This window comes from Lycium barbarum, chromosome 11 (assembly GCF_019175385.1).
Source record: "Lycium barbarum isolate Lr01 chromosome 11, ASM1917538v2, whole genome shotgun sequence".
In the NCBI taxonomy this organism is placed as follows: Eukaryota; Viridiplantae; Streptophyta; class Magnoliopsida; order Solanales; family Solanaceae; genus Lycium; species Lycium barbarum.
This window is the reverse complement of record NC_083347.1, coordinates 118,691,069-118,716,342: the sequence shown is the minus strand read 5'-3', so window position 1 is coordinate 118,716,342 and position 25,274 is coordinate 118,691,069. Positions and strand designations below refer to the sequence as shown.

The 25,274-nt window shown below is 35.4% G+C and overlaps 1 protein-coding gene across 2 annotated transcripts; it reads left to right on the top strand.

The window, feature by feature from the left end:
- Window positions 1-305: 305 nt before the first annotated feature.
- LOC132617989 (protein GID8 homolog) lies at window positions 306-8,274 on the top strand. 2 transcript variants are annotated; one of them, XM_060333057.1, is made up of 6 exons: window positions 306-499; window positions 2,095-2,254; window positions 2,355-2,461; window positions 7,083-7,214; window positions 7,414-7,570; window positions 7,883-8,274. In XM_060333057.1, the coding sequence occupies exons 1-6, from the start codon at window positions 449-451 to the stop codon at window positions 8,002-8,004; spliced, it is 729 nt and encodes a 242-aa protein (XP_060189040.1). In that variant the 5' UTR covers window positions 306-448; the 3' UTR covers window positions 8,005-8,274. The 2 variants fall into 2 exon arrangements, with proteins under 2 accessions (XP_060189040.1, XP_060189041.1); XM_060333058.1 differs by lacking the exon at window positions 306-499 and adding an exon at window positions 1,766-1,891.
- Window positions 8,275-25,274: the final 17,000 nt, after the last annotated feature.

Genomic DNA, 25,274 nt, shown 5'->3' with positions numbered 1-25,274 from the left:
AAATTAGCCTATTTGGCCAAACTTATTTTTCTCAAAAAATACTTATTTTATAAAAAAAAATAAGTGTTTGGTCAAGTTTTTTAAAAAAAAATAAGTACTTTCGGGAGTAGCAGAAGCATTTTTTTAAAAACTACAAAAAATAGTTTTTGTCCAAAAATACTTTTGAAAAAAATTCACTGTAAAAACACTTTTTAAAAATTTGACTAAATATTAATTTATGCTTAAAAATACTTTTTAAATTAATTAATTAAATAGAAATTATTTTTCAAAAAATACTGAATTTAGAAGTTTGGCCAGCTATTACTCACACAATATTGTTAAGAGAAAACTAGAAGATTCCGTACTCTATTGCCTCCCAGGTTAATTAATTTTAACTCCGGTGAAATCGGCACCGTAAAAAAGTAACTCCGGCGAGTGTTTAAATGGTTATTAGTGAATAAGTTGATTGATGTCATTGTTCTGGTCTGTTATTTGTGAATTAGCTGAAATCGAATCCATGGTACTCTTACTTCTCTTTCTTTTTATTATTTGTTAATTATGTTTACTTCAGCAAAATATTGCATTAGGTTTACTTTGACATGAAATTAGTCTTGATATTCCATTGTTCGCTTTTCCAGAGTCAATTTGACTAATCTTTGAAGCTAAATTGGATTAGAAAAGTATGATATTGAACGAAAGTAATTAGGTCTTTTTTTTTTTTTGGAAATTATTTGTTCAGTGTGTGTTAATTATGTTTAGTTTAGCGAAATATTGCATTAGGTTTACTTTGACATGAAATTAGTCTAAGTTTCATTCATATATTACATTGTTCACTTTTCCAGAGTCAATTTGACTAATCTTTGAAGCTAAATTGGATTTGGTCAACTTAATGTTTGCAAATTATAATTTAAGATATTGATTTTAGTATTGCTTTGTCCATGTGATTTTAGTATTGCTTTGTCCCCTTTTAACCCCTTAAATTACCATGAGATTTTGCACTTATGGATCATCTGGAGGTCGACATGGAACATGAGGAAACCATCTCAAGCGGCCTTGTTCTCATTCTATCCTTCATGTGTGCTACTTGTACCTTCTACTGGATGTGATCATTTTATTTGACCGCACATTCATTTTGACATCCGCATCTATGCGACATTCATCTTGTGGATGTGTTGAATCTTAAAAGTCCAATATCCACTCCTTATAATATTGTTGGTCTAACAATCATTCTATAGAACTTTTTTTTCACTTTGGTAGGTATCTTCCTATGGCTAATATTTTAGTAACACTTCTCCATTTCAACTAACCTATATTAATTATATGTATCCATACCATTCTTGCCAATGTTATTTCTTTCAAACCCGTTTTGAAAGCACTTTCCTGAGCCGAGGGTCTATCAGAAACAACCTCTCTACCCCACAAAGGTAGGGTAAGGTCTGGTACAACCTACCCTCCCCAGACCGTACTTGTGGGATTACACTGGGTATGTTGTTGTTGTTGTTGTTGTTGTTCTTGTTGTTGAATCCATACCATTATTTTGGAATATCGAGGCTTGATATCTTAGAAGGTTTTTTCACTAGGATGCCTATTCCACTATGTTAAACGAATCGGTAAGGTGTGGAATGTACTTGATGCTATTGGATATGCTATTCAAAACCCGTTTTGAAAGCACTTTCCTGAGCCGAGGGCCTACAAAGGTAGGGATAAGGTCTGCGTACATCTTACCCTCCCCATACCGTACTTGTGGGATTTCACTGGGTATGTTGTTGTTGTTGTTGTTGTATCCATACCATTATTTTGGAATATCCAGGCTTGATATCTTAGAAGGTTTTTACACTAGGATGCCTATTCCGCTGGGTTAAACGAATCGGTGAGATGTGGAATGTACTTGATGCTATTGGATATGGTAGTGGTAAGTCCACTTAAGTTGAGTTCTGGTCCAATTATGTATATGAGTCAGATACTTACTGGCTTGCCAAAAGCTGCATATGGCTTAACTTGTTAATAACTGTTTCATTCATTGTTCATATAAAATTTCGCTACCACCAAACTTACAGGTTTTAGATGGTGCAGCGATACATTTATTTTTATTTTTTTGGCTTTCCTCTTTTGCAGGCAACATCAAAGAAAGTAATTACGAGAGAAGAGTGGGAGAAAAAGCTCAATGATGTAAAAATTAGAAAAGAAGATATGAATAGATTAGTGATGAACTTTTTAGTCACAGAGGGTTATGTAGAAGCAGCAGAAAAGTTCAGAAAGGAATCTGGAACAGATCGTATCCTTCCATCATCTATTTTGGTTGCTCATTTCATATTATTGTACGAACTTATGTTGTGCATATGTACATCGAGATGCTTCTCCTTATGAATTTATAGCTGATATTGATCTTGCCACTATCACTGATCGAATGGCGGTTAAAAAGGCTGTACAGGCTGGTAATGTAGAGGATGCAATTGAGAAGGTTAATGATTTGAATCCTGAGGTATGACTGCTCTCTTTTCCATTTTGAATGCCTTTTCTACTTATCATTCAGAACCAAATTCATCTTCATCTTTCAATCGTTTTTGGTTGGAGCAAGTTTCTAAATGTTGATGCCAAACACACTTCATAACGGTGAAGCCATGTTTGGTATTAACATTCACAATAAAAATTATGTTTTGAATGAACTAGGCATGTCTTTTATCTTTGGAGGAGAGGAAATGAGACTCACTTTATGCAATATTCGTAATTGATATATTTGTTTATGAAACGGAGCAAATCAGTGCTAAGCAGCTAAGGTACTTTTGGCTGACTTTTTTAATATCGTATCTCACATTTAGGATAGAAGAAACCATTTTATTGTGACTCGGTGTATTTTGTTCCAAAAGCGGGAAAGATATTCTCTCGAATTGCAGTTTGAAAGATTGTTCAGGAGTTGCACGATAAAATTGTGACTAGAAACACTGAAATCTAAGGCCAGTCTAGTACGAGTCACATATACAATCAATCTCAGTTCATAAAATTACTAATACTGTTTTAATTGTAATCTTCTCTACATTTATTCCCTTGTTGAGTCGAACCCCGACCTCATGGTTGGAGGTGGACAGCTCTTATCATTAGACTATCCCTCATTTGTCACTGCTAATAGAATGATTGAAGAGAGCCGTGCACACATTACGTAATGAAAGCAGACGTCATTTGAACGTGACCTTTCAAGTGGGAAGCTCTTTGATGATACTATTCTATGCCAGTCCTTATAGTAAGATTGAAGCAGCAACAATTGGTGTTATTAATTTGTACTCAACTTTCACGATTTTGCACTTAGTGTTAGGTTCCGTGAAACTCTTAATTTTAGGTTTTGTCATTACTTATTTCTGCAGCCACATTGCTAATTCATAAATTTGTATCCCTTTTAGGTTTCCCATTTCATATAGCTATAATTTTCTTTTAATTTCATAAAAGTAGATATTATACAATGAATACTACATATTTGACTTACACTAGCTAAATATGTAAGTTTCTAGGTGTTTGGAAACAAATTGGTTGATATCCGAAAAAAATTAGTATTTGAAGTTAAGTTAAAAAGCATAGGTTGAAGTTATGTTTGGACATGAAAGCACAGTTGAATTTTTGTGAGTGAAAATCTAAATAAACCTGAAAAACTCTTAAAACATGCATTTCAAACTTCAAATTCCAAATTTCAAGTTTGGAGATGAAATATGGGCTAGTTTGATAAACAAATACTTATTTGAAATATTCTCCAAATATCATTTCAAAAATTTGAAACAAGATCTATGGACAAATAGGGTATGCTTCCATGTAATAGAGGTGAAAGCGAACTGGGCCAGCTTGGAGGAGTTATTGCACCCGCCAACCTTTTTTTAGAAGTTTTAACACCTCACTATTATATCTATGTCCATCTTGGACAAGGTGCTTTTCCTGCACACTCTTGAAATTTGCATCAACATCCAAAAGATATGAGAATGGCTATACGTATAACACTTTTTGATAGGATCCAAGAAAGCTTAATTCCATTGAAGACTAAGGAATATCAAGATGCTTTAAAGGGCTTCAGTTGGCAATGAAAACATATCTTGTAATGGAAGAATAGCTCCAACCCAAAATAGATATTTTAGGGAAGTCTTACAACTATTTGGAGGCCCAAATTGAAGATCAACATGAGTTGGATTGTGGCCCATGATCTGTCGAATGAGGATCAAGTCTAGCAGCCCAAACTTGTGTTTCTAAAAGCTTATTTAGTTGCTATATTGACTGCAATTAAAGCTTTATTGAACAAAGTGTTGGTGGTCTTCTACGCACCTTGGAACAAAGTGTTTGTGGTCTTCTATGCACCTTGAAATTTCAGATTATTTAATTTAGTTTGACCACATTTGAAGCATAGAATGTTCTTTCTTTTCTTTAGAATGGCAGCCACCATTTACTCCTATATAAAGGAGTGTTTTCTTCTTCATCGTAACAAAGTTTGATTTAATATTAATATTAATATTATTAAATTAACAAAGGAGCTCTGCTACCACTTGATAATAGTACAGATAGCGGAAGACTTTAGAATTAGAAGTTAGAAAGAGGGAAGGATTGATTCTTGATAGAGAACACAAGTTCAAGATTTGATTGTTGAAACCTTGTTTAATAGTAAAAGAAGCAGTGAATCTAGTAATAATTATAATAAACCGAGCTATGGTTCAAAGTAGAACAAAAGGGCAAACCTTATAGAGAACTTCAAAGCTCTCCACAAGCCACAAGGCTAATAATAGTAATATTAAATCAAACTTTGTTACAATGAAGAAGAAAATACTCCTTTATATAGGAGTAAATGGTGGCTGCCACCCTAAAGAAAAGATAGAACATTCTAGGCTTCAAATGTGATCAATTCCCAAGGTGCATAGAAGACCACCAACACTTTGTTTCAAGATGCATAAAAGACCACCAACACATTTTTTTTTTAATTTTTTTTTGGGAAATTGACCACTAATGCTTTGTTCAATAAAGCTTTAAATGCAGTCAACATAGCATTAAATAAGCTCCTAGAAACACAAGTTTGGGCTGCTAGACTTGCTCCTCTTTGGATAGATCATGGGCCACAATCCAACTCATATTGATCTTCAATTTGGGCCTCCAAATAGTTGTAAGACTTTCCCAAAATATCTATTGCTGGAGCTATTCTTCCATTACAAGACATGTTTTCATTATCAATTGAAGCCCATTAAAGCATCTTGATATTCCTTAGTCTTCAATGGAATTAAGCTTTCTTGGGTGCTATCATTCTCCCCCTCTTAACCTGAATCTTGGTGGTGACCTTATTTGCTCCTTAACGGATTGAGCCTCCATGGTTGCTATCACCTTTTTTAATAGTTTAAAAATATTTAGGACATTTGAAGATTTTATCCTTATTTGGTATCTTGTTAGTTTGATTAGAACAAACTTATACTTGTCCAAATGGTTTTCCTGATAGAGGTTTGAAAGTGTTGTGGAGATGTTACAAAAATACGGCTTAAAGTCATCTCGAGGACTGAAAATATGCTAAACGGATGGACAAAGAGTACCTTGGTTTTTGTATGTAGGAAAAAGGAAATTTTCAAAGTTGTGTGGGTAGTTGTCATATTAAACTTATGGGTTATATCATGAAACATTAAAAACGAATTATAGAGCATAGACGTAGGGATGCGACAAGGGTGATAGAAACGGGTTGGTAGGTCTACTATGGACGCTAAATGTTTGCTAAGAAGATTAATAGAAGTTCTTGGGGGAGAAAATAAAGGATCTTCATATCATATTTATTGTCCTGCAGAAAACATATATAGAGAGAGCAGAGAAAGGTCCTTCGATGGAGGTTGAAAAAAAAAAAAGGTATGCCACACACAAATTGAGAAAAGAAAGGAATCCCTATTGAATATATAAATGCCATCAAAATATGTATAAAAGAGCAGTCATAAGTGTGAAATCAGTTGGAGGGGATAAAGAGGAGTTCCCATATCTTGGGCCGTGGGCTTACATTGGGATCTACTTGCTTACGTTAGTTTATGGATGATTTAAGTAATAGTATACAGAATAGGGTCATGGTGTATGCTATTCATGGACGCTATTATGTTAGTTGATGAAATTAGCAAGAGCCAATTAAAAGCTTGAATTGGAGAAACATTTTAGAGAGTAATGGTTTTAAAATAAGTAAATTAATATAGAAGATATGCTCTTCAAGTTTGTCCAATATAAAAAGAATACATTGACATTCAAATCCAAGCAGAGGCAAAAATCAGTAGGTGATTTCTTCACATCTACCTAAGCCTTGGCGGGCAAAGTTATTGACATGTGTGGTGGGACTCTGGGAGATAGCAGGTGTCCGGTTGAATAGTCGAGGTGAGCACAATCTAGCGTGAACACCATCATTATAAAAAAAAAATTTGACGTGAGCCTTAATGGAATTGCGGTTTCTAAATGCAAATAATCAATTTCATAGTTGATTCTATATGTTACATCTCACTGAATTCTGATTTCTCCTTTAAACTCTTTAAAAAAAAGAGCCAGATATCCTTTCATCAAAAAAAAAAAAAAAGAGCCAGATATCCATGAGATGTAAATATAGGATCAAATATGATGATTGAAATGGAAGAGTGCTATGGGGAGTGTTTCTGATAAGAAGCTAGATATCCAGTGATATCTTTTCTTTTGTGTTCTAGTTTTGTGGGATTAAAGGAGAATTTCTTGAATAGAAATGAAAAAGGAATAAAAAGTTGAGGACAAAGTCCTCCTATTATTACCTTATAATATATTTGATATCCGATCTAGGATGTGATAACCCCAAGCATACCCCTTACTACCCCTTTCCCCTAGGAAAAACAATTATGGTAGGTGCTTCTCTCTCTCCCCCCACTCTCTTTATCTTTCCTTGTTTTATTGTTATTGTGCAGCAGGTGTTTTGTACGCATGCATGCTTTGTGTGTTTCTTTTAACTTCCTCTTTTATCATCTTAAAAGCCTACTGATTAAGAGATCTTCAGACTTGGGAATTGAAATTTTGCAAAATGGACGCCTGCTTATCATGAATTGCAACTTAGGTTGATAGTATTTTTGGTTGATCTTAACCTAGTTTTACCTTCTTGAATGCAGATACTGGATACAAACCCCCAGCTCTTTTTCCACCTCCAGCAACAAAGGCTGATAGAGTTGATAAGGAATGGAAAGGTTGAGGAGGCTTTGGAGTTTGCTCAAGAGGAGCTAGCTCCAAGGGGAGAGGAAAATGTAACTATTAATATATAAATCTTTCCTCTTCATTTCGCTAAATCTCTTTGGGACGTATGGCAAAATCTATATTTGTTTCGGATGACTTGGCTTGAGATTGAAACTAACTTTTACTCTTAGAAAAAAGCTTTGGTTGACACAATCCTGTGTGTAACCCATCCTTCTTTAGTGCATGATGGATTTGACTACTTTTTTGCAGCAAAGTTTCTTAGAAGAATTAGAGAAGACTGTTGCACTATTGGCCTTTGAAGATGTATCCAACTGTCCAATTGGAGAGCTTCTAGATGTATCGCAGCGGCTAAAGACCGCAAGCGAGGTCAATGCTGCAATCCTCACCAGCCAAAGCCATGAAAAGGGTTAGTCTCCTTAGTACTTTCCATTAAATATCATAGTTGATGATCCTCCTCACATTTCTCAGGAAGAGGGTTTGGTTTGTGTGTGTGTGTGTGTTTGGGGGGTTTTTTTTGGGGGGGGGGGGGGGGGGGGGGTTGTTGGTGCATTTAAAGATTTTCAAAGTCTGCTGTGTTTGAAAAAGCTTTTGTTGGTTTTATATTTGGCACACCCAATCAATGAAAAGATTGTGTGTGATATAACATAATTAGGAATATTTATGTGTATAAGATCATGGTATGAAATGCTATTTTTATGATTAATCTTTGATTAAACAGATCCAAAGCTACCAAGCCTATTGAAGATGTTAATATGGGCACAAAATCAGCTTGGTGAAAAAGCCGTTTATCCGCGCATAAATGATCTATCGACTGCTACACTGGAAGATCCTGCTGTTTGAAGGATGACTGTATGTTCCTTGATACATGATCCACAACTTGCTTGTATCGCACTTTTACTGAAAATTGCTTGAAGATGATGTATCTTTCTTCTTTTAATATAATTATAGCTGCTTGTTACTACGAGATTCATTTTTATTATATCATGGTTTCTCAAATTGATGTTAGCCTGGTAGATTGACGTGTCTGTTTATCAATCGGTGTACATGAACATGGTTTGTACTTGCTTATCGTACAAGGTTTCATAAATTGATTTGTGCTTTTCATAATCATGACCTTTGTGTTTGAAATTTGTGGAGTGTTTATAAAGAAAATAAGCTATTAATCCCAATCTGTCAAAAACTCAAAATAAAGACACCGATACATTATGACTCCATTCCAGAATTCAGTCAAAAATCAAAAACTTCAGAACCAAGTCTTCCTCGTCAATCCCTTTTTGATTTCTCCAAAATGTTATGATGTTTCATTTGTTCACCAGATATGTTTGACAATGTACTAAAATCATATTTTTTTTGCAGTAATATATAAACAGAATAATCAAGCGCTATCCAAGTTCCGTGAATGCCATATTGGTTTAAATTTCTAAATCCCTACAGTAATAGGAACTCACTAAATCAAAACTTATAATCGAGCATGACTTCAATAATGTTTTCTCATGATCTCATCTACCTAACAGTGACAAAGCCAGAATTCTATATAAGGCGATTCAAAAAAAGAACTTGGAAATGTCACAGTTAGAATTTGAACTTGTGATGTGAAACAAATTTTGAACCCATACACCATTACACTAGAATCTTGAATCCCTTTAACAATTTATATATACCCAAAAAGTTTGTTTAATTTTTATATAACTAAAAACATCATTTTTGTGCTATTAACCGGGCATACTTACCCTGTGAAAGAGATTCAGATGAACCCTTCCCTCCATCTTGTTCCGCTGTTGCTGCCTAAGTTCGGTGGGCAATGCAAATACATGTGATTATGGAAAGCAGCTTGCTCGACAGAATAGTCGAGGCATGCACAAACTGACCCGACACAACCGTTATAAAAAAAAAAAAAAAGATAAAAGAATGACTGCAGTAAAATAAAAACTCAAACTATTCAAATGAAATGAGCTAACAAGTGAAGCAGAAAATGATCATATGATGAAATGGTAAGAATTTTTAAGTCTCCATCCATAGTACATAAACCAATGTAGTAGTAGTACTGGTTTTAGAACAACTCTGAAGTTTAGTAGCTTGCTGCTGAAATGTCCTAAATGCCCTGTCTCTGTCTCCCATATCAAAGTTTCCATCATCAAAGTTGAGAGCATAACTTGAAGGATCATACTGGAATTTACCTTGTCTTTTCTTCTTCACTGCTAAGTTCTTCACTACTGCTCTCATTCTCCCAAATAAACACTTGCATTGCTTCTTGCTATAATTGTTTACCCATAAAAAGCTTCTCACAAATCCACCCATGATAAAAATCAAGAAACAAAAATTAACTTGCAAGATTTGATCCTTTTGTGTTTAGCTCAAGTTCACATTTGTAATCTATCAAGAACAAAGAAAAGGCCAAAAGGGTGTTTGAACATGCCAATCTTGGACATGAAAAGAGACTGAGGAAAGCAAATCCCTGCAACAACCTATGTTCTGTATAGCCAGGTTTAACTAGCAAGTTTTGATCTTTTTGTGTTTATTTCAAGTTACCACATTTGTATATAGCAAAAACTATCAAGAACAAAGAAAAAAGGCCAAAAGGGTGTTTGGAAATGGCAATCTTGTACAAGAAAAAAGGAATGAGGTAAGCAAAATAAACTTGCAAAGATTTGATCTTTTTTTGTGTTTAGTTCAAGTTCTCACATTTGTGTATTGCAAATTCTATTAAGAACAAAGAAAAGGGCCAAAAGGGTGTTTAAATATGGCAATCTTGGACATGAAAAGGGACTGAAGAAAGCAAAATTTGGCTTATGTGTGATAAATGGTATGTGGAGGACCTTTATATCATAAAAACCTGAAGAAAAATGTAATCTTTTTTCCTTTTCTTTTTGTGGGATTTGGTTGTATTCAATGGAAAGCAAATGGAAACACAAAAATGGAGATCTTTTGGGTCTTTTAAAGAAGCTGTGCCCCTACCAGTTGCAGTATCTTCATATGTGTAACACTTTTTCTTGCATTGGGAGACTCAAATTCCATGATCCAGACAGAGAAAAAAAGAATTCTGGTGTGTGGGGGGGTTATAGGCTGTGGGGAAGAGAGCCCACTACATGCTAGTATCACTATCAAATTAGTTGTAAGGTGAAAAAAACAAAGGGTGCATGGTCCATATGACTTAATGAGCATAAATTCACTCAATTCCTCGTTCGGTAGGAGCCGTTTGGACATGATTTGAAATCAATAATTTAAAATCATGATGATTTGAAGTTTAGACATGTAATTTGGATTTCTTAAGTTGTATTTTTTCTCATAGACATAAAAACTCCCACCGTTATGAAAATCATTAAAACTTTCCCAATTTTTATACAATCTTATCAACTAAGCAATTCATAGTTCATAACAAAATTAATACGCTACTAGAAGGCTTTTCTAAAAAAATACAACATCAATTGATCGAACTTTAGTTAAATTAAAAAAAAAAAAACTGAATATGAGTTGTAGTGTAACTATTCTTTAATATAATCCTCCAACATGGTATGAACAATATCTTAATATACTACCAACTTGCAAATCTTTTAATATTTGATAAAAATGATTGGTAAACATGGTTAGTAAATATATCTACCAACTTATGGATCTTTTTGCACAATATATAAACTTATGGGTCAAGTTTACATTAAAAAATTTTGAAATCATGATTTGGAATCCCAAATCACACATTTTGAAGAATTTGTGATTTGAAATCATGATATGAAGTTGAAGTTGAAATTTTGTGCAAATTGCATAAACAAAAGCTAATTTGAAATCAAATATGAATCACGATTTCATATCGCATGAGCAAACGCCTACGTAGTGTTTGCATCAAGCAAATAAATATGAGGTATATGTATTATACATATAACTTTTTATCATTTAATCATAGTTAACATAAGCGGATACAGTATTTATTCGAAGAGTTCAGTTGAATTCAATATTTTTTATACTAAGCGAAAATAATTATGTGAAAGAAGATTAAGATTTTAATTTATATGAAATCATGATTGCAAATATGCATTGTGTTTAGTAGTGAAATCACAAAAAATGAGCATATCAAGTGTAAACTCAAAATCCGCTTCTGATAGTAAAGTAATAATATGTATTTTAATCTTCACTTGTGTGCTTAGAGTCAAATGAATAATTTCAGAGTTCTTCCTCGGGTTTAGCTTCATAACACTAGTCTCTCTTGTGACTTCAGACTTTGAAGTTTAAATAGCGCCCAATGGCAACTTTCAGTATTATCTTTGGAAAATAGACACTATCACTGAGTTTCAAGTTCTGCGGGTGAAGTCTTTTATGTGAAATTTGAAACTCCACGACAATGATTGTTTTCAATTATAGGAGCAAAAGAATGACTATTCGTGAAATTTAACCGGTTTTGAAAGCCGAAAAAGGGATCTTTACACAAATAGTTAGTCGGTTTAGTTTTTATTTTTCCTATTCAGTATACGTAAATTATGCATATATTATACATATCCGTTGATTATTTTTAATTTTTAATTTAAGTGATTGGATGGACGTTAATTCCTTAGAAAGGTACCTAAGGTCCGTGACTTAATTCTTGGAAATTAGCCTGCTAACGAATAGTGGAGGATAAGACCTTCTTTGATCCATCAAATCAAAGAATGGCTATTTTTGTTGAAACTCCAATTGTCTCCCCCAAAAGGCAATCTTACAGATGGTATGAATTTGTGAGTTTCCTTTAATATCTTTCCTTCTTGTCTGTCCACACAAAGCTGCTTTTGGCTTTTTAATATTCTCATCAAAATTCCCTTTTGTCCCTTTTCTTCTTGGCGCCATCCTATCTCATGGGCCTTTCTAAATTATCCACTTTTTTGTCTTTGATTTTGGCATCACCTGCAATGTACACATCTTTAGGGGGCTAAAATTCATAAATATACATTTTTTAGTCCTGTAATTTAAAATAATATTGTCATAAGGTATTAAATTCCATTGAAGTTTTGCTGGTGGAATTGAAAGCTCTATGACAGTGGCTATTTTTCAAAGACATGATCGAAAAGTGACAGATGGATGATATTTCTACTACTTTAGGTGATCATTTGAGGACGTTGGTTGTGGGTGGCTCTTAGGCCATAGGCACATTATATGCCTGGACAGAGCCAGGAATTTTAACAAAAGAATGTTCAAGAAAATATATAACGCCATACTTGAATTTTGAACTTGCAACCTCAAGTAAATTTTGAAACACTTTTGCCGTTACACACTAAAAACTTTTCTTATTTCAAAAAATTCAACAAGTTATATATATATATATATATATATGAAAAATGTATTTCATACTCTTTTTACATGATATAAGTTTTCGACAAAGAAATTCGATTGAATCCTCTTTATTAAAGGTAGCTACGTCCCCTAGGTGTAGGCGCACACACAACTCTCTGTTAGACTTGTGTATAGAGATAAATTTAAGGCGGATTCAACTAAACTTATTGTGTTGGACTTGAACCATCTGTACATATATATAAGAATAATTTTAAAATGTATGCATAACATAAGATCACACCTATTGTTGCTGCATATATAACTTAAGTTTACTAGCCACTTTTTGGCTATGTCTTTAAAAAATAGACATTGTTATGAAGTTTCAAATTCCACACCTGAAATTTCATTATAATATCTAGAGTTTCACCTGTAAAATTTAAAATTTCACGACAATACTTTAAAGTTTTACCTATGAACAACAATAATAATATACCCAGTGAAATCCCACAATGTGGGGTCTGGAGAGGGTAAAGTGTACGCAGACCTTAAAGTTTTACCTATGAAATTTGAAATTTTATAGCACTAACTGTTTTTCAATTGCAGAAATTGAAAACTAACTATTTGTGAATTTTACCCTTTAAAATCTTGATTCTCCTTGGATGAGTTTGCTGGCAATTGGCCAATGGATTGAGATTTGTCAGACTCTTTGCCCACTTTGGTATTGTCATCAGTGCAAACTTTTTGATAATACTCAAAACTAGCCCACTTTTGAAGAGATAAAAAGGCTTACAGGTCCAATGGGACAATTCTCAGCCCACTGAGAAATTTTCTGTCAGAAATTGGATACATCTTCCTGTTGTTTCCCTATCAAGCAGTAATATACTTTTCTCGTGATTTTGGATTCTTTTGGTACTGTAGAAGATTTTGGAGGAATTGATAACGTAGTCCTGTGAATTGTGATTGGTTATATAAATTTGAGAATTATTATGTTTCCCTTTTTGATTGACTAAGGACTAAAAGGTTATATAACTATTAGAGGTGAATTCAAAATTTGTGTATGGTTTCTAAATCATAATGTTTTTTACTTATTGAGTTATATATATATATATATGAGAAAATTGCTTCTTATTCTCTCTCCTCTGCTCTCCAACTCTCCAACTCTCCAACTCCCTCCCTCACCCCACCCGCCACCCCGTCAGGCGACCAAACCGCATCACTGTTCAGGTAACTGCGGCGACCAGGTAACTCCAGCCACTTTTCCGGCCAGATTTACTTTTTTCTCTCTTCCCTTTTCTTCTTCTTCTCTTCTTCCTCTCTCCTCCTTTTTTTCCTCTTTTTTAGCTGCTTCTGGCGCTGCCAGAACACATCTGCGCCATCGCCGGAGACTTTTTCCGGCACCATTTTCCGGCCAGCCCTCTCTTTCTCTCTCATTTTTTCTTTTCTTTTCTTGTTCCTTTTCTCTGCCCCCCCCCCCCCCCCCTCCCCCCTCTTCTCTTCTCCTTTCAGGCAAAATTCCGGCAGTGAACAGTAACTCAACAGTGAACAGTACTCGGACGTTGAACAGTGTTTTCCGGCGGCGACCAGGTTCAGTTCAGCTGGATTTGGTACCTCCGGTTGCCATACCCATTATTTGTTCATACACTTGTAGTTACATTTTGCTAACTTTAGACTTTTGAATAATTTATTAGTTCATACTCATTTTCGTGGCTTTGCTTAGTGATGTTATTAGACTAGGGTCATGTTCTCGTTCGGGGACGGGGGCGAGGGTTAGGAAGGGTAAGTGGGTTAAAGGAGCGTCTAGGTTGAGAGTAGGATCTTGGAACATTGGGACGTTAACGGGGAAGTCCATAGAGCTAGTTAAGATTCTTAAGAAGAGGAAGATTAATATAGCTTGTATCCAAGAAACCAAATGGGTATGTCCTAAAGCTAAGGAGGTAGACAGGTATAAGTTGTGGTTCTCTGGTAGGTCGAAGTATAGAAATGGGGTGGGCATTTTAGTAGATAGTGAATTAAGGGATCAGGTGGTAGAGGTTAGGAAAGCCACTAATAGGATGATGTCGATTAAGGTGGTCGTTGAAGGACTCACTTTGAACATTATTAGTGCATATGCGCCGCAAGCGGGCTTAGGCGACGAGGAGAAGAGGCGCTTTTGGGAGGATTTGGAAGAATTAGTGGGAGGCATACCGCCTACGGAGAAGCTATTCGTGGGAGGTGATTTCAATGGACACATCGGGCCTATTTCGGGAGGTTATGATGATGTGCATGGAGGCTTTTCCTTCGGGGACAGGAATGGAGGAGGAGTCTCACTTTTGGATTTTGCAAGAGCTTTTGGGTTGGTGATAGCCAATTCAAGTTTCCCAAAGAAGGAGGAACACTTGGTAACCTTCCGTAGTTCGTTGGCTAAGACTCAGATAGACTTTTTACTCCTTAGGAAGGATGATAAAGGTCTGTGCAAAGATTGTAAGGTCATTCCGAGCGAATATTTTACAACCCGACATAAGCTCTTGGTGATGGATTTAGCGATCAAGATGACGAGGAAGAAGAGGGTCGTGGAGGACCGACCGAGGATCAGATGGGGGAGTTTGACCACGATTAGTGCCCTGGAGATGAGAGAGAAATTAAAGGATATGGGGGCCTGGGATAGTAGTTGGGATGCGACCAGTATGTGGGATAAGACAGCTAGTTGCATAGGGTGGTAGCAAGGGAAGTGTTGGGGGTCTCGACAGGTAGTCGTGGTCAGCATCGAGGGGACTGGTGGTGGAATGGAGAAGTTCAAGGGAAGGTAGAAGCAAAGAAGGTGGCGTATGCGAAGTTGATAGAAAGCAAGGATGAGGTGGAGAAGTGGACGAATACAGAACTTTATAAGATGGCGAAGAAGGAGGCGATGTTGACGGTTTCGACGGCAAAAACGGCAGTTTTTGAACGCATGTATGCTGAACTAGAAGAGAAAGGAGGGGACCAAAAATTGTTCAGGCTAGCCAAGGCGAGGGAGAAAAAGGCACGTGATGTGGATCAAGTAAAGTGTATCAAGGACGAGCATGGAAAAGTATTGGTAGAGGAGACTCTTATTAGACGGAGATGGCAGTCATACTTCTACAAACTCTTGAATGAAGAAAGGGACAGAGACATTGTGTTGGGAGATTTGGAACATACAGGAAGGCGTCACGATTATGGGTATTGCAGGAGTATTAAGGTTGACGAGGTTAAGGGTGATGTTCGTAGGATGCGCAGGGGAAGAGCGACCGGACCTGACGAGATTCCTGGGGAATTTTGGAAGAGCGCGGGCCCGGCAGGTCTGGAGTGGCTGACTAGGTTGTTTAATGTCATCTTTAAGACGGCGTTGATGCCCGAAGAATGGAGGGCGAGTGTAATGATCCCTCTATACAAGAATAAGGGAGATATCCAGAGTTGCAACAACTATAGAGGTATCAAGCTGCTAAGCCATACTATGAAAGTGTGGGAAAGGGTGGTGGAGATGAGGGTGAGGAGAGGTGTGTCTATTTCAGAGAACCAGTTCGGATTCATGCCGGGACGCTCAACTACAGAAGCCATCCATCTTGTGAGAAGGTTGGTGGAGCAGTATAAGGAGAGGAAGAGAGACTTGCACATGGTATTCATCGACCTAGAAAAGGCTTATGACAAAGTTCCAAGACAGATCCTATGGAAATGCTTGGAGGCTAAAAGTGTACCTGTGGCGTACATTAGGGTGATCAAGGACATGTATGAGAGAGCCAAAACCAGGGTAAGGACAGTAGGAGGAGACTCAGAGCACTTTCCAGTTGAGATGGGGTTGCATCAAGGATCAGCTCTTAGTCCGTTTTTATTTCCCTTGGTGATGGATGGATTGACACGGCAAATTCAAGGTGAGGTGCCATGGTGTATGCTTTTCGCGGACGACATAGTCCTAATTGACGAGACTCGTAGCGGAGTTAATGCTAAGTTGGAGGGTTGGAGACATACTCTGGAGTTTAAAGGGTTTAAGCTGAGTAGGACCAAGACAGAGTACTTGGAGTGTAAGTTCAGTGAAACACCTCAGGAGGCTGGCTTGGAAGTGAGGCTTGGTACCCAGGCCATCCAGAAGAAAAGTAGTTTCAAGTACCTTGGGTCTATTGTGCAAGGCAGCGGAGAGATTGACGATGATGTCACACATCGTATTGGGGCAGGGTGGATTAAATGGAGGCTTGCTTCCGGAGTGCTATGTGGCAAGAAGGTGCCACCAAAACTTAAGGGCAAGTTCTACAAAGTGGTGGTTAGACCGACTATGTTGTATGGGGCGGAGTGTTGGCCAGTTAAGATCTCTCACGTTCAAAAGATGAAAGTTGCCGAGATGAGAATGTTGAGATGGATGTGTGGCCACACCAGGAGTGACAGGATTAGGAATGAGCATATTCGGGATAAGGTGGGGGTGGCCTCGGTGGAAGAAAAGATGCGAGAAGCGAGATTGAGATGGTTTGGGCATGTGAAGAGGAGAGACACAGATGCCCCAGTGCGGAGGTGTGAGAGGTTGGCAATGGATGGTTTCAGACGAGGTAGGGGTAGGCCGAAGAAGTATTGGGGAGAGGTAATTAAACACGACATGGCGCAATTACAGCTTACCGAGGACATGACCTTAGATACGAGGGTTTGGAGGACTCAAATTAGGGTAGAAGGCTAGTAGATAGTCTCGTTTTCCGTTCTTATTAGTAGTCGCATTAGCGCAATATAATTTCTTGTGCTCAGATTTCTGCTATTATCTGTTATTTCCTGTGCTTTGATTATCCTGTGTTATTTGCGTCGCTTGCATTATTTCATTTCATAACGCTTTGAATCTCTTAACCTTATCTGAATTCTTTTTATGCTTTATTGAGCCAAGGGTCTTTCGGAAACAGCCGTCCTACCTTGGTAGGAGTAAGGTCTGTGTACACTCTACCCTCCCTAGACCCCACGATGTGGGATTTCACTGGGTTGTTGTTGTTGTTATATATATATATATATATATATATATATATATATATATATATATATATATTATCTTAATAGATATAGAGTTTGAAAAAAAAGATAATACTATAATGGTGACTCCTTCCCTAAGAACTGCAGAGAATGATCCGCAGTATCGCTTACCGGTTTAAGTGAACTTAATAGCTTGTCAGTATATTTTATTTTAAACTCTCAAACTACGGCCTTTATCATTGAACACCCGAATACATGATAACGTACGTGTTACCTATTAGACACTTGCCGCTCAAATTTTGGAGAAACTTACGTGTGCGTTCACAAGCGCTCATTATGAAGATAAGTCAATAAATATAAATATGTCACATCCTTTGATTATACACATCTGCAAAAAGCCGTAAAATTCAAGGCTTGTTCCAATTGAGACTGATGTGTATAATTAAAGGAGGTGTCATATTTTATGTGTTCAATTAGTCTACAGAATCGTGCTTGAGAACACGTGCTGAAATTTTTTCAAAAGTTGAGTTGGGAGTGTTTAATAGTAGAAAACTTTATCATATGTTTAAGCACTCAATTGAAACATGTCGTAGTTCGAGTATCTAAGTGAAATATATTGATAACTATAAGGGGTTGTCAATGTATTCCACCAATCCTCAAATCTAACCGACAGAGTTTGTTAAAATATTTGCAGAACAAAACGCGCGTGTTCATTTATTACAAACTTAAAAAAATTAAAAACTGCTCAAAAATATATTTTAAAAGATTACTTGGAACCTACTCAACTATAAAGAACCATTGTTCTCTCTTGTTTTTCCTCAAATATTAGGTGAGTATACGCACACATACATATGTAAGTAAAAAGAATTCATTGTCTTTGCTTTTGAGTGCATAATGTATTAGTTCAGACGGACAGATATAATATAGTTAATAAGTAAATTTATGGATGAAGATAAAACAAGATATTCATCGTGTGTACTTTAATTAATTAAGAAAGAAGAAATCATTTTTTCTTGATAATTGCAAAAGATAGTAGTAATGGAATAAGTGTAAAGTGCTGAACTGATGCTTGGCTCGATGAGAATAATGTTAAGTGAGATTCCCACATGTATTTTGCACCTCTAATAGTTTTAGATAGACTGATAGTAGCAGATTTTAGAATATCTCATTTGGATTTGCTCCCTTCACCTTTTATTTTCTTGTGTAATTAATTATTCAGTAGTCAGGCTCAAGTAATTTTGATGCGTGCATAAGATTCATTGAAGGAAAATGCCTCTATATCATAAACTTTTTCATTTTCAAGACTCGAATTCAAAATTTCTAATTAAGAGTATTGAAATGATCTCTTCCATCTTTGGGGAAACGACGGTTTGTCCAAGGAATATCAATTGATACTCTTTTGTTAGAAAATTACACTGTGCGGATAGATAATATATAGTGTAGTTGCTAGGTTTAGACATACTAATTTTGGCAGCGGTAAGATTATCTCATTTGGATTTGCCCCTTTCACCTTTTATTTTTGGGAAAAGGGCCTGATTTGCCCCTCTACTTTGGGAAATGGTTCATATTTATCCCTCGTTATACTATCAGTCCACTTATACCCCTACCGTTAGAATAGTTACAATATTTACCCCTATATTTAACCTTTGTCCACTGTGGCCAATGTCGTGGGCCAGGCCTGTCCACTGTGTCCCATTACATTGCCACATAAGAGATCATGTCAGCAATCCCAATTAAATGAGTCTTAAAATTAAAAAACTAAATGATGCCTTCTTCTTCACCATTAAAATGCCTTTTTCTTCTTATTAAAATGCTGATCAGATTTACTACCTTCACAGGGTAGGGGTAATGTACACACCATCCTCGCCAGACCCTCACTCGTGGAATTACACTGGGTATGTGTTTTTGTAGTAGAGATTAAACAAGCTTGATGCAGAACTCAGATGAATGCAAACGATTCAAAGGAATTTCTACTATTACCACTATAATACAATCAGTCTCCATATGTGATTACTCAAGTCAAAATATTTATCCTGCTACATGATCTGGACTACTAATAACAGAAGATATTGCACATATTCTCTAATTCAGTAGTTACTATGGTGTGCTGGGAAGACGTTCATTTCTGGAAATGTGAGAGGCTGCGTCATCTTTTGAAATGGCAACAAAGTTCACAGGAGCAACCGTTCTTGAGTGGTCTCTCTTTCCATCTTTAGTTGTTGACCTGGAACCATTTTGATGTGAGTTGAGAGAATGCCTTCTGTTGGCTGACCCATTTGCTCGAAGACAACATTTTAATGGTGAAGAAGAAGGCATCATTTGGTCTTTTAATTTTAAGACTCATTTAATTGGGATGGCTGACATAGCCTCTTATGTGGCAATGTAATGGGACACAGTGGACAGGCCCGGCCCACGACATTGGCCACAGTGGACAAAGGTTACAGATAGGAGTAAATATTGCAACTATTTTAACGGTAAGGGTATCAGTGGACTGATAGTATAACGAGGGGTAAATATGAATCATTTCGCAAAGTAGAGGGGCAAATCAGGCCCTTTTCCCTTTATTTTTTTGTCGTAGTTCGAGTATCTAAGTGCTATTCACCCGGTATAATTTTCCAGCGAAAGAGATTCAGATGAACCCCTTCCCTCCATCTTGTTCTTCCGCTGCTGTTTAAGTTCGGTGGGCGACACAAATACATGTGATGATGGGAAGCTGCTTGCTCAGCAAAATAATCGAGGCTTGCACAAACCCGGCAATGACTGCAGTAAAATAAAAACTCAAACTATTCAAAAGAAATGAGGTAACAAGTGAAGCAGAAAATGACTATATGAAGTAGTAGTAGTACTAGTTTTAGAACAACTCTGAAGTTTAGTAGCTTGCTGGTGAAATGTCCTAAATGCCCTGTCTCTGTCTCCCATATCAAAGTTCCCATCATCAAAGTTGAGAGCATAGCTTGAAGGATCATACTGGAATTTAACTTGTCTTTTGTTCTTCACTACTGCTCTAAATAAACACCTGCATTGCTTCTTGCTATACTTGTTTACCACTTTTGCCATTGCACACTAGAAACTTTTCTTATTTCAAAATAAAAATAAAAAAATCAACTGTATATATGTATATATGGAAAATGTATTTTATACTCTTTTTACATAATATTATTTTCTGACAACGAGATTCAGTTGAACCCCCTTTTATTAAAGGTAGTTACGTCCCCTAGGTGTAGGCACACACAAATGACACAACTCTCTATCCGACTTATATATAGAGACAAATTTAAGGCGGATTCAACTAAACTTATTGGTTTGGACTTGAACTATTTGTAAATATATACTATAAGAATAATTTTAACATGTTTGCATAACATAAGATCACACTTATGCTATATAATTTAAGTTTACTGGCCACTTTTTGGCCATGTTTTTTAAAAATAGACTTTGCTATGGAATTTCAAATTTCACATCTGAACTTATAGTATTCTGGATTTGAAATTTGAAGTTACATGACCATATTTTGAAGTTTTACCTATGGAATTAGAAATTTTATAGGAGTAACTATTTTGCAATTGCAGAAATTGAACAGTAACTATGTTTACGTACCCTTTAATTATTACCGGTCCGGTTCTGATTTTTTTGAAACCGGAACCGGACCGGTTAAACCGGTGAAATAAAAAAAAAAAAAATTATAGCCGTTGGGCCTTGTCCATTAATGGACCGTTGGCAACGGTCTATTTGCAAAAATGGCCGTTGCCAAACGGTCATAAAATTAATTTTTGGCCCCCAATCCCCCAAACTTTTTTTTAACACTTTAACCCATCCCCCACCCCTATATAAACCCTTCTTCATTTTTATTTTAATTCACACCAATTCACTCTTCTCTTTCTCTCAAATCTCAATCTCTCAATTATAGTTACTTTGCAATAATTAGCCACTTTATATTTCTCTCAAATAAATATTACAAAGTCTTATTATAGTTTCAACTTTCAATTATTAATTTTGCAATTATAATATTGTTGGTGGAGTTGGTGATTTTGCAACAATCCGAAGTAGCTTTGGTGGATTTGCAATTCTAGCCGCCTTCACTTTGTTGGAAATTAATCCGGCAATTTGGTACCTTCGTTCCAACTCTATCTTTATTTTTCGCAATTTAATTTACGCAATTTAATTCTAGCAATTTATTTTCGCAATTTAATTCTAGCAATTTAATTCTAGCAATTTAATTTGTTGTAATTTATTTTCTTGTGATTTATTTGATTGTGATTTAAATTAATTCTATTTAATAATGTCAAAGAGATTAAAACGTGGTGCCGGTAGTAGTAGTCGTATTGTTAGGGGTGGGCTTAATGAGGAAACATTTGTGGAAGAAACACCTAATTTAGGTATTGATGTTGGTGGAAATAATCCACTTTTAGGTCACGAGGCAATGCAACAACATTTTACCGACACTTTTAATGAAGATGATGATGATGATGAAACACAACCCCCCGAAAATCCCATAGGAGATACATGTCCTGCACAATCACATACGCAAGACAAACCGCCTAGAACTCGTAAGCCAACAGCTAAAGTTTGGAAATTTATGACTAAGAATAGGGAAAACCAATCAGCTACATGTACCCTATGTGGACAAGTATTTAGTTTTAAGCAAGGAACTGGTAAGGATGGTGGAACGGGTACACTAAATGGTCATATGGGAACCAAACATATGGATGTTTGGGGAGAGCAAACGGGTTCAAATGTGGGGGGTATTCAAATGACGATAGACCCACGAACCGGTAGAAATTTTAAGTATGACAAGAAAAAAGAGCGTGTAGAAATAGCTAAAATGGTAGCTTATGATTGTTTACCATTTTCCTTTCCCTCGGGTTTGGGTTTTGTTACTTACATTCAACGTTGTTATAATCCGTTATTTGAGGGTATTCCTAGAAGTACTTGTAGAGCCGATGTTATAGATTTGTTTAAAAAATATAGATTTTATTTGCGCCAAGTATTTAATTCTTTAAATTGTAATATTTGTCTTACCGCTAATTTGGGTCTTAGTCTTAACAAGTTAGATTTTTTTGCTATTACATGTCATTGGGTTGATGACAACTGGGTTATGCAAAAAAGAATTATAGCTTTTTTATATGATGAAGAAAAAGGTTGTCACGATGAATTTTTTTTAGCGGATTCAATGTCTACTATTATGAGATTTTTTAACATTTGTAGAAAAACACTTTGTATTGCTTTAGATAATGCTTCTAATAATACAAAGGCGATAAGTCTTATAAAAAGAGAACTAAACCCTCCGCTAAGAAATATTTTTCATGTAAGATGTAGTTGTCACATTTTAAACTTAATTGTTAAAGATGGTCTTGTGCATTTTGAAGATTCTGTTCAAAAAGTTAGAGATGCGGTTGCGTTTCTTTTTTGTAATGCTAATAGGGGAAGAATTAGAGATTTTAAGAATGCTTGTGTGGAAAATAACCTTAGACCTAGGAAAATTCAAGTAGAAATCAAGACTAGGTGGAACTACACTTACATTAAGCTACAACAAGCATATGAGTATAGGATTCCCAAACAACAAGTTCACAACAAATATAATACTGATAGTGATGATTGGTTAAATTTTTCGCATTGCGAAGATGTTAAAGAATGTGTTGAACTCTTAGAAAATTTTTATAATGCAACTCTTGCTTTTTCTAGACAATTCTATCCCACGGTAACCGGAATTTTAGCCTACTTAGCGGAAATAGCTAGAGTTTTACAAGAGTATAAATATAAACCCGGTTATTAAGTGTCTATTTTTGAAATGATAATCAAATTTAAGAAGTATTTTTTTCCCATCCCAACTTTATTTATATTGGGTTCTCTTGTAAATCCTTGTTTAAAAGTGTCTTATACTAAAAATTTGGTTAGTCAAATTTATACATTTTTAGAAATTGAAGAGGGAGTTCAAACATCTTTAGCTGAAGCTGAACTCGCTATTGATGATGGGTTTAGAAAAGTTTTTACTCATTATTCTACTTTGGAAGAACGTGCTACACCCGTTGCTCCACGCCCTACTACTTCTCAGAGTAGCAAAAAGGGCTTGTCAGGTTTAAAAGTTTTACATTCACAGCCAACTTCTTCTTGTACTGCAAACTTTGATGAATATAACTTTTATTTGATGCAGCCAAATGTGGATATCAAGGAACTGGATGACTTTGACGTTTTAGCATGGTGGAAGAAGTACAAGGCAAGTTATCCGGTACTTTCAAGAATGACTCGAGATATCCTTACAGTTCAAGTATCAACCGTGGCTTCGGAGAGCGCATTTTAGCCAAGGAAGACAGCAAATTGGAGACCATAGACATTCATTATCCGGCTTTAGCTTGCAAGTACTAGTGTGCATTCGCGATTGGATAAGATCGGAGCGACGCAACCAAAACTTAGAAGCGGAGGAAGGCGAAGAGGAAGAAATTGAAGATTTGATAGCTAGTGGACCGGACCAAATGGAAGACTTTGAAGATATTTCCATGACCGAATATGATGTGGGGGAAATTAACGAAATGATTCAAAATTGGTGATTTTATTATTCTACTATTTCTGTACAACTCATGTATTATTTGCAAGTTAAAAAAAACTACAACTTGCAAATAAATATTATCCAAGAATGAATAAAATATATGGCTTATTGAGCTTTCTTCTATTTACTTGCGTTCATATTAAAAATAAAAACTAGAAAGTTATGTACTTGAAAAATAACTAAAATATATTAAGAATATACTTATAATGTCTAGTATACTATAAGTATAACTTAAACATATATATATATATATATATATATGTATACGTATATACGAATTTATAAATTTAGAAAAAAGTTAAGCTATAAATAACATAAGTTATAATATATAAGTTATAAGTATATATAGTATACTTAAACATATATATATATATATATATATATATATATATATATAAGTTATATAACCTAAGTATATTGATATATATACGTATATTCTTACTATATTTTAGGTATATGTAGTATAACACTATAACTTAAGCATATAACTTAATATATATATGTATACACGTATATTCTGTATTGCTGACTTGCTGTTAGCCTGTTAGTCAGTAAATATTTAAACTTTACTTATAAACTTGTATAACATATGTAAATATACCTTCAATATACTAATAAATACTATAATATATCTATATATATATATATATATATATATATATATATATATATATATATAAAATACAAAAAACAAAACAAAAAAAGGTTTTGGAGACTTTGAACCGGACCGGTTCCGGTTTGAGGTTTCAAACCGGTAAATCGGAACTGGTTAAACGGTTCCGATTTTTTAACCGAAAACCGGCCGGTTCCCTAGCCGGTTAACGGGCTTAGTATTGGATATATCTTCATGTTGTGTATTCCTATGTAGCAGTAATATACTTTTCTCGTGATTTTAGATTCTTTTAGTACTGTAGAAGATTTTGGAGGAAGGTATCACATAGTACTGAGACTTGTGATTGGTCTTATATTAATTTGGAGAATTATTCGGTTCTCTTTTATGATTGATTCATAACTTGTTTGGATAGGCTTATAACTTATGAATTATAAGCTATTTTAATTGATGACTTTTGACTTATTTTTGTTATTTTGTCTTAAGAGCATTTTTTTAATTTTTACCTAAACATTACGAAAGTGCTTTAAAGCACCCAAAATAAGCTAATTCAAACAGGCTCTAAAGCTGATAGAATCGACATGGCAGAATCAAAATTTTAATTTATGGGTACATTCTAGATCATAATCATTTTTGTTTTTGCTTATTGAGTTCTTAATATATTAACTATACATATTAGATAATTTTTTTAAAATAAATAGAGTTCGAAAAAAGATATTGAGTTCTGCCGAACCCTTAACAATAATGGTGGTTCCACCTGAACTCAATAACTTGTTAGTATATTTCATT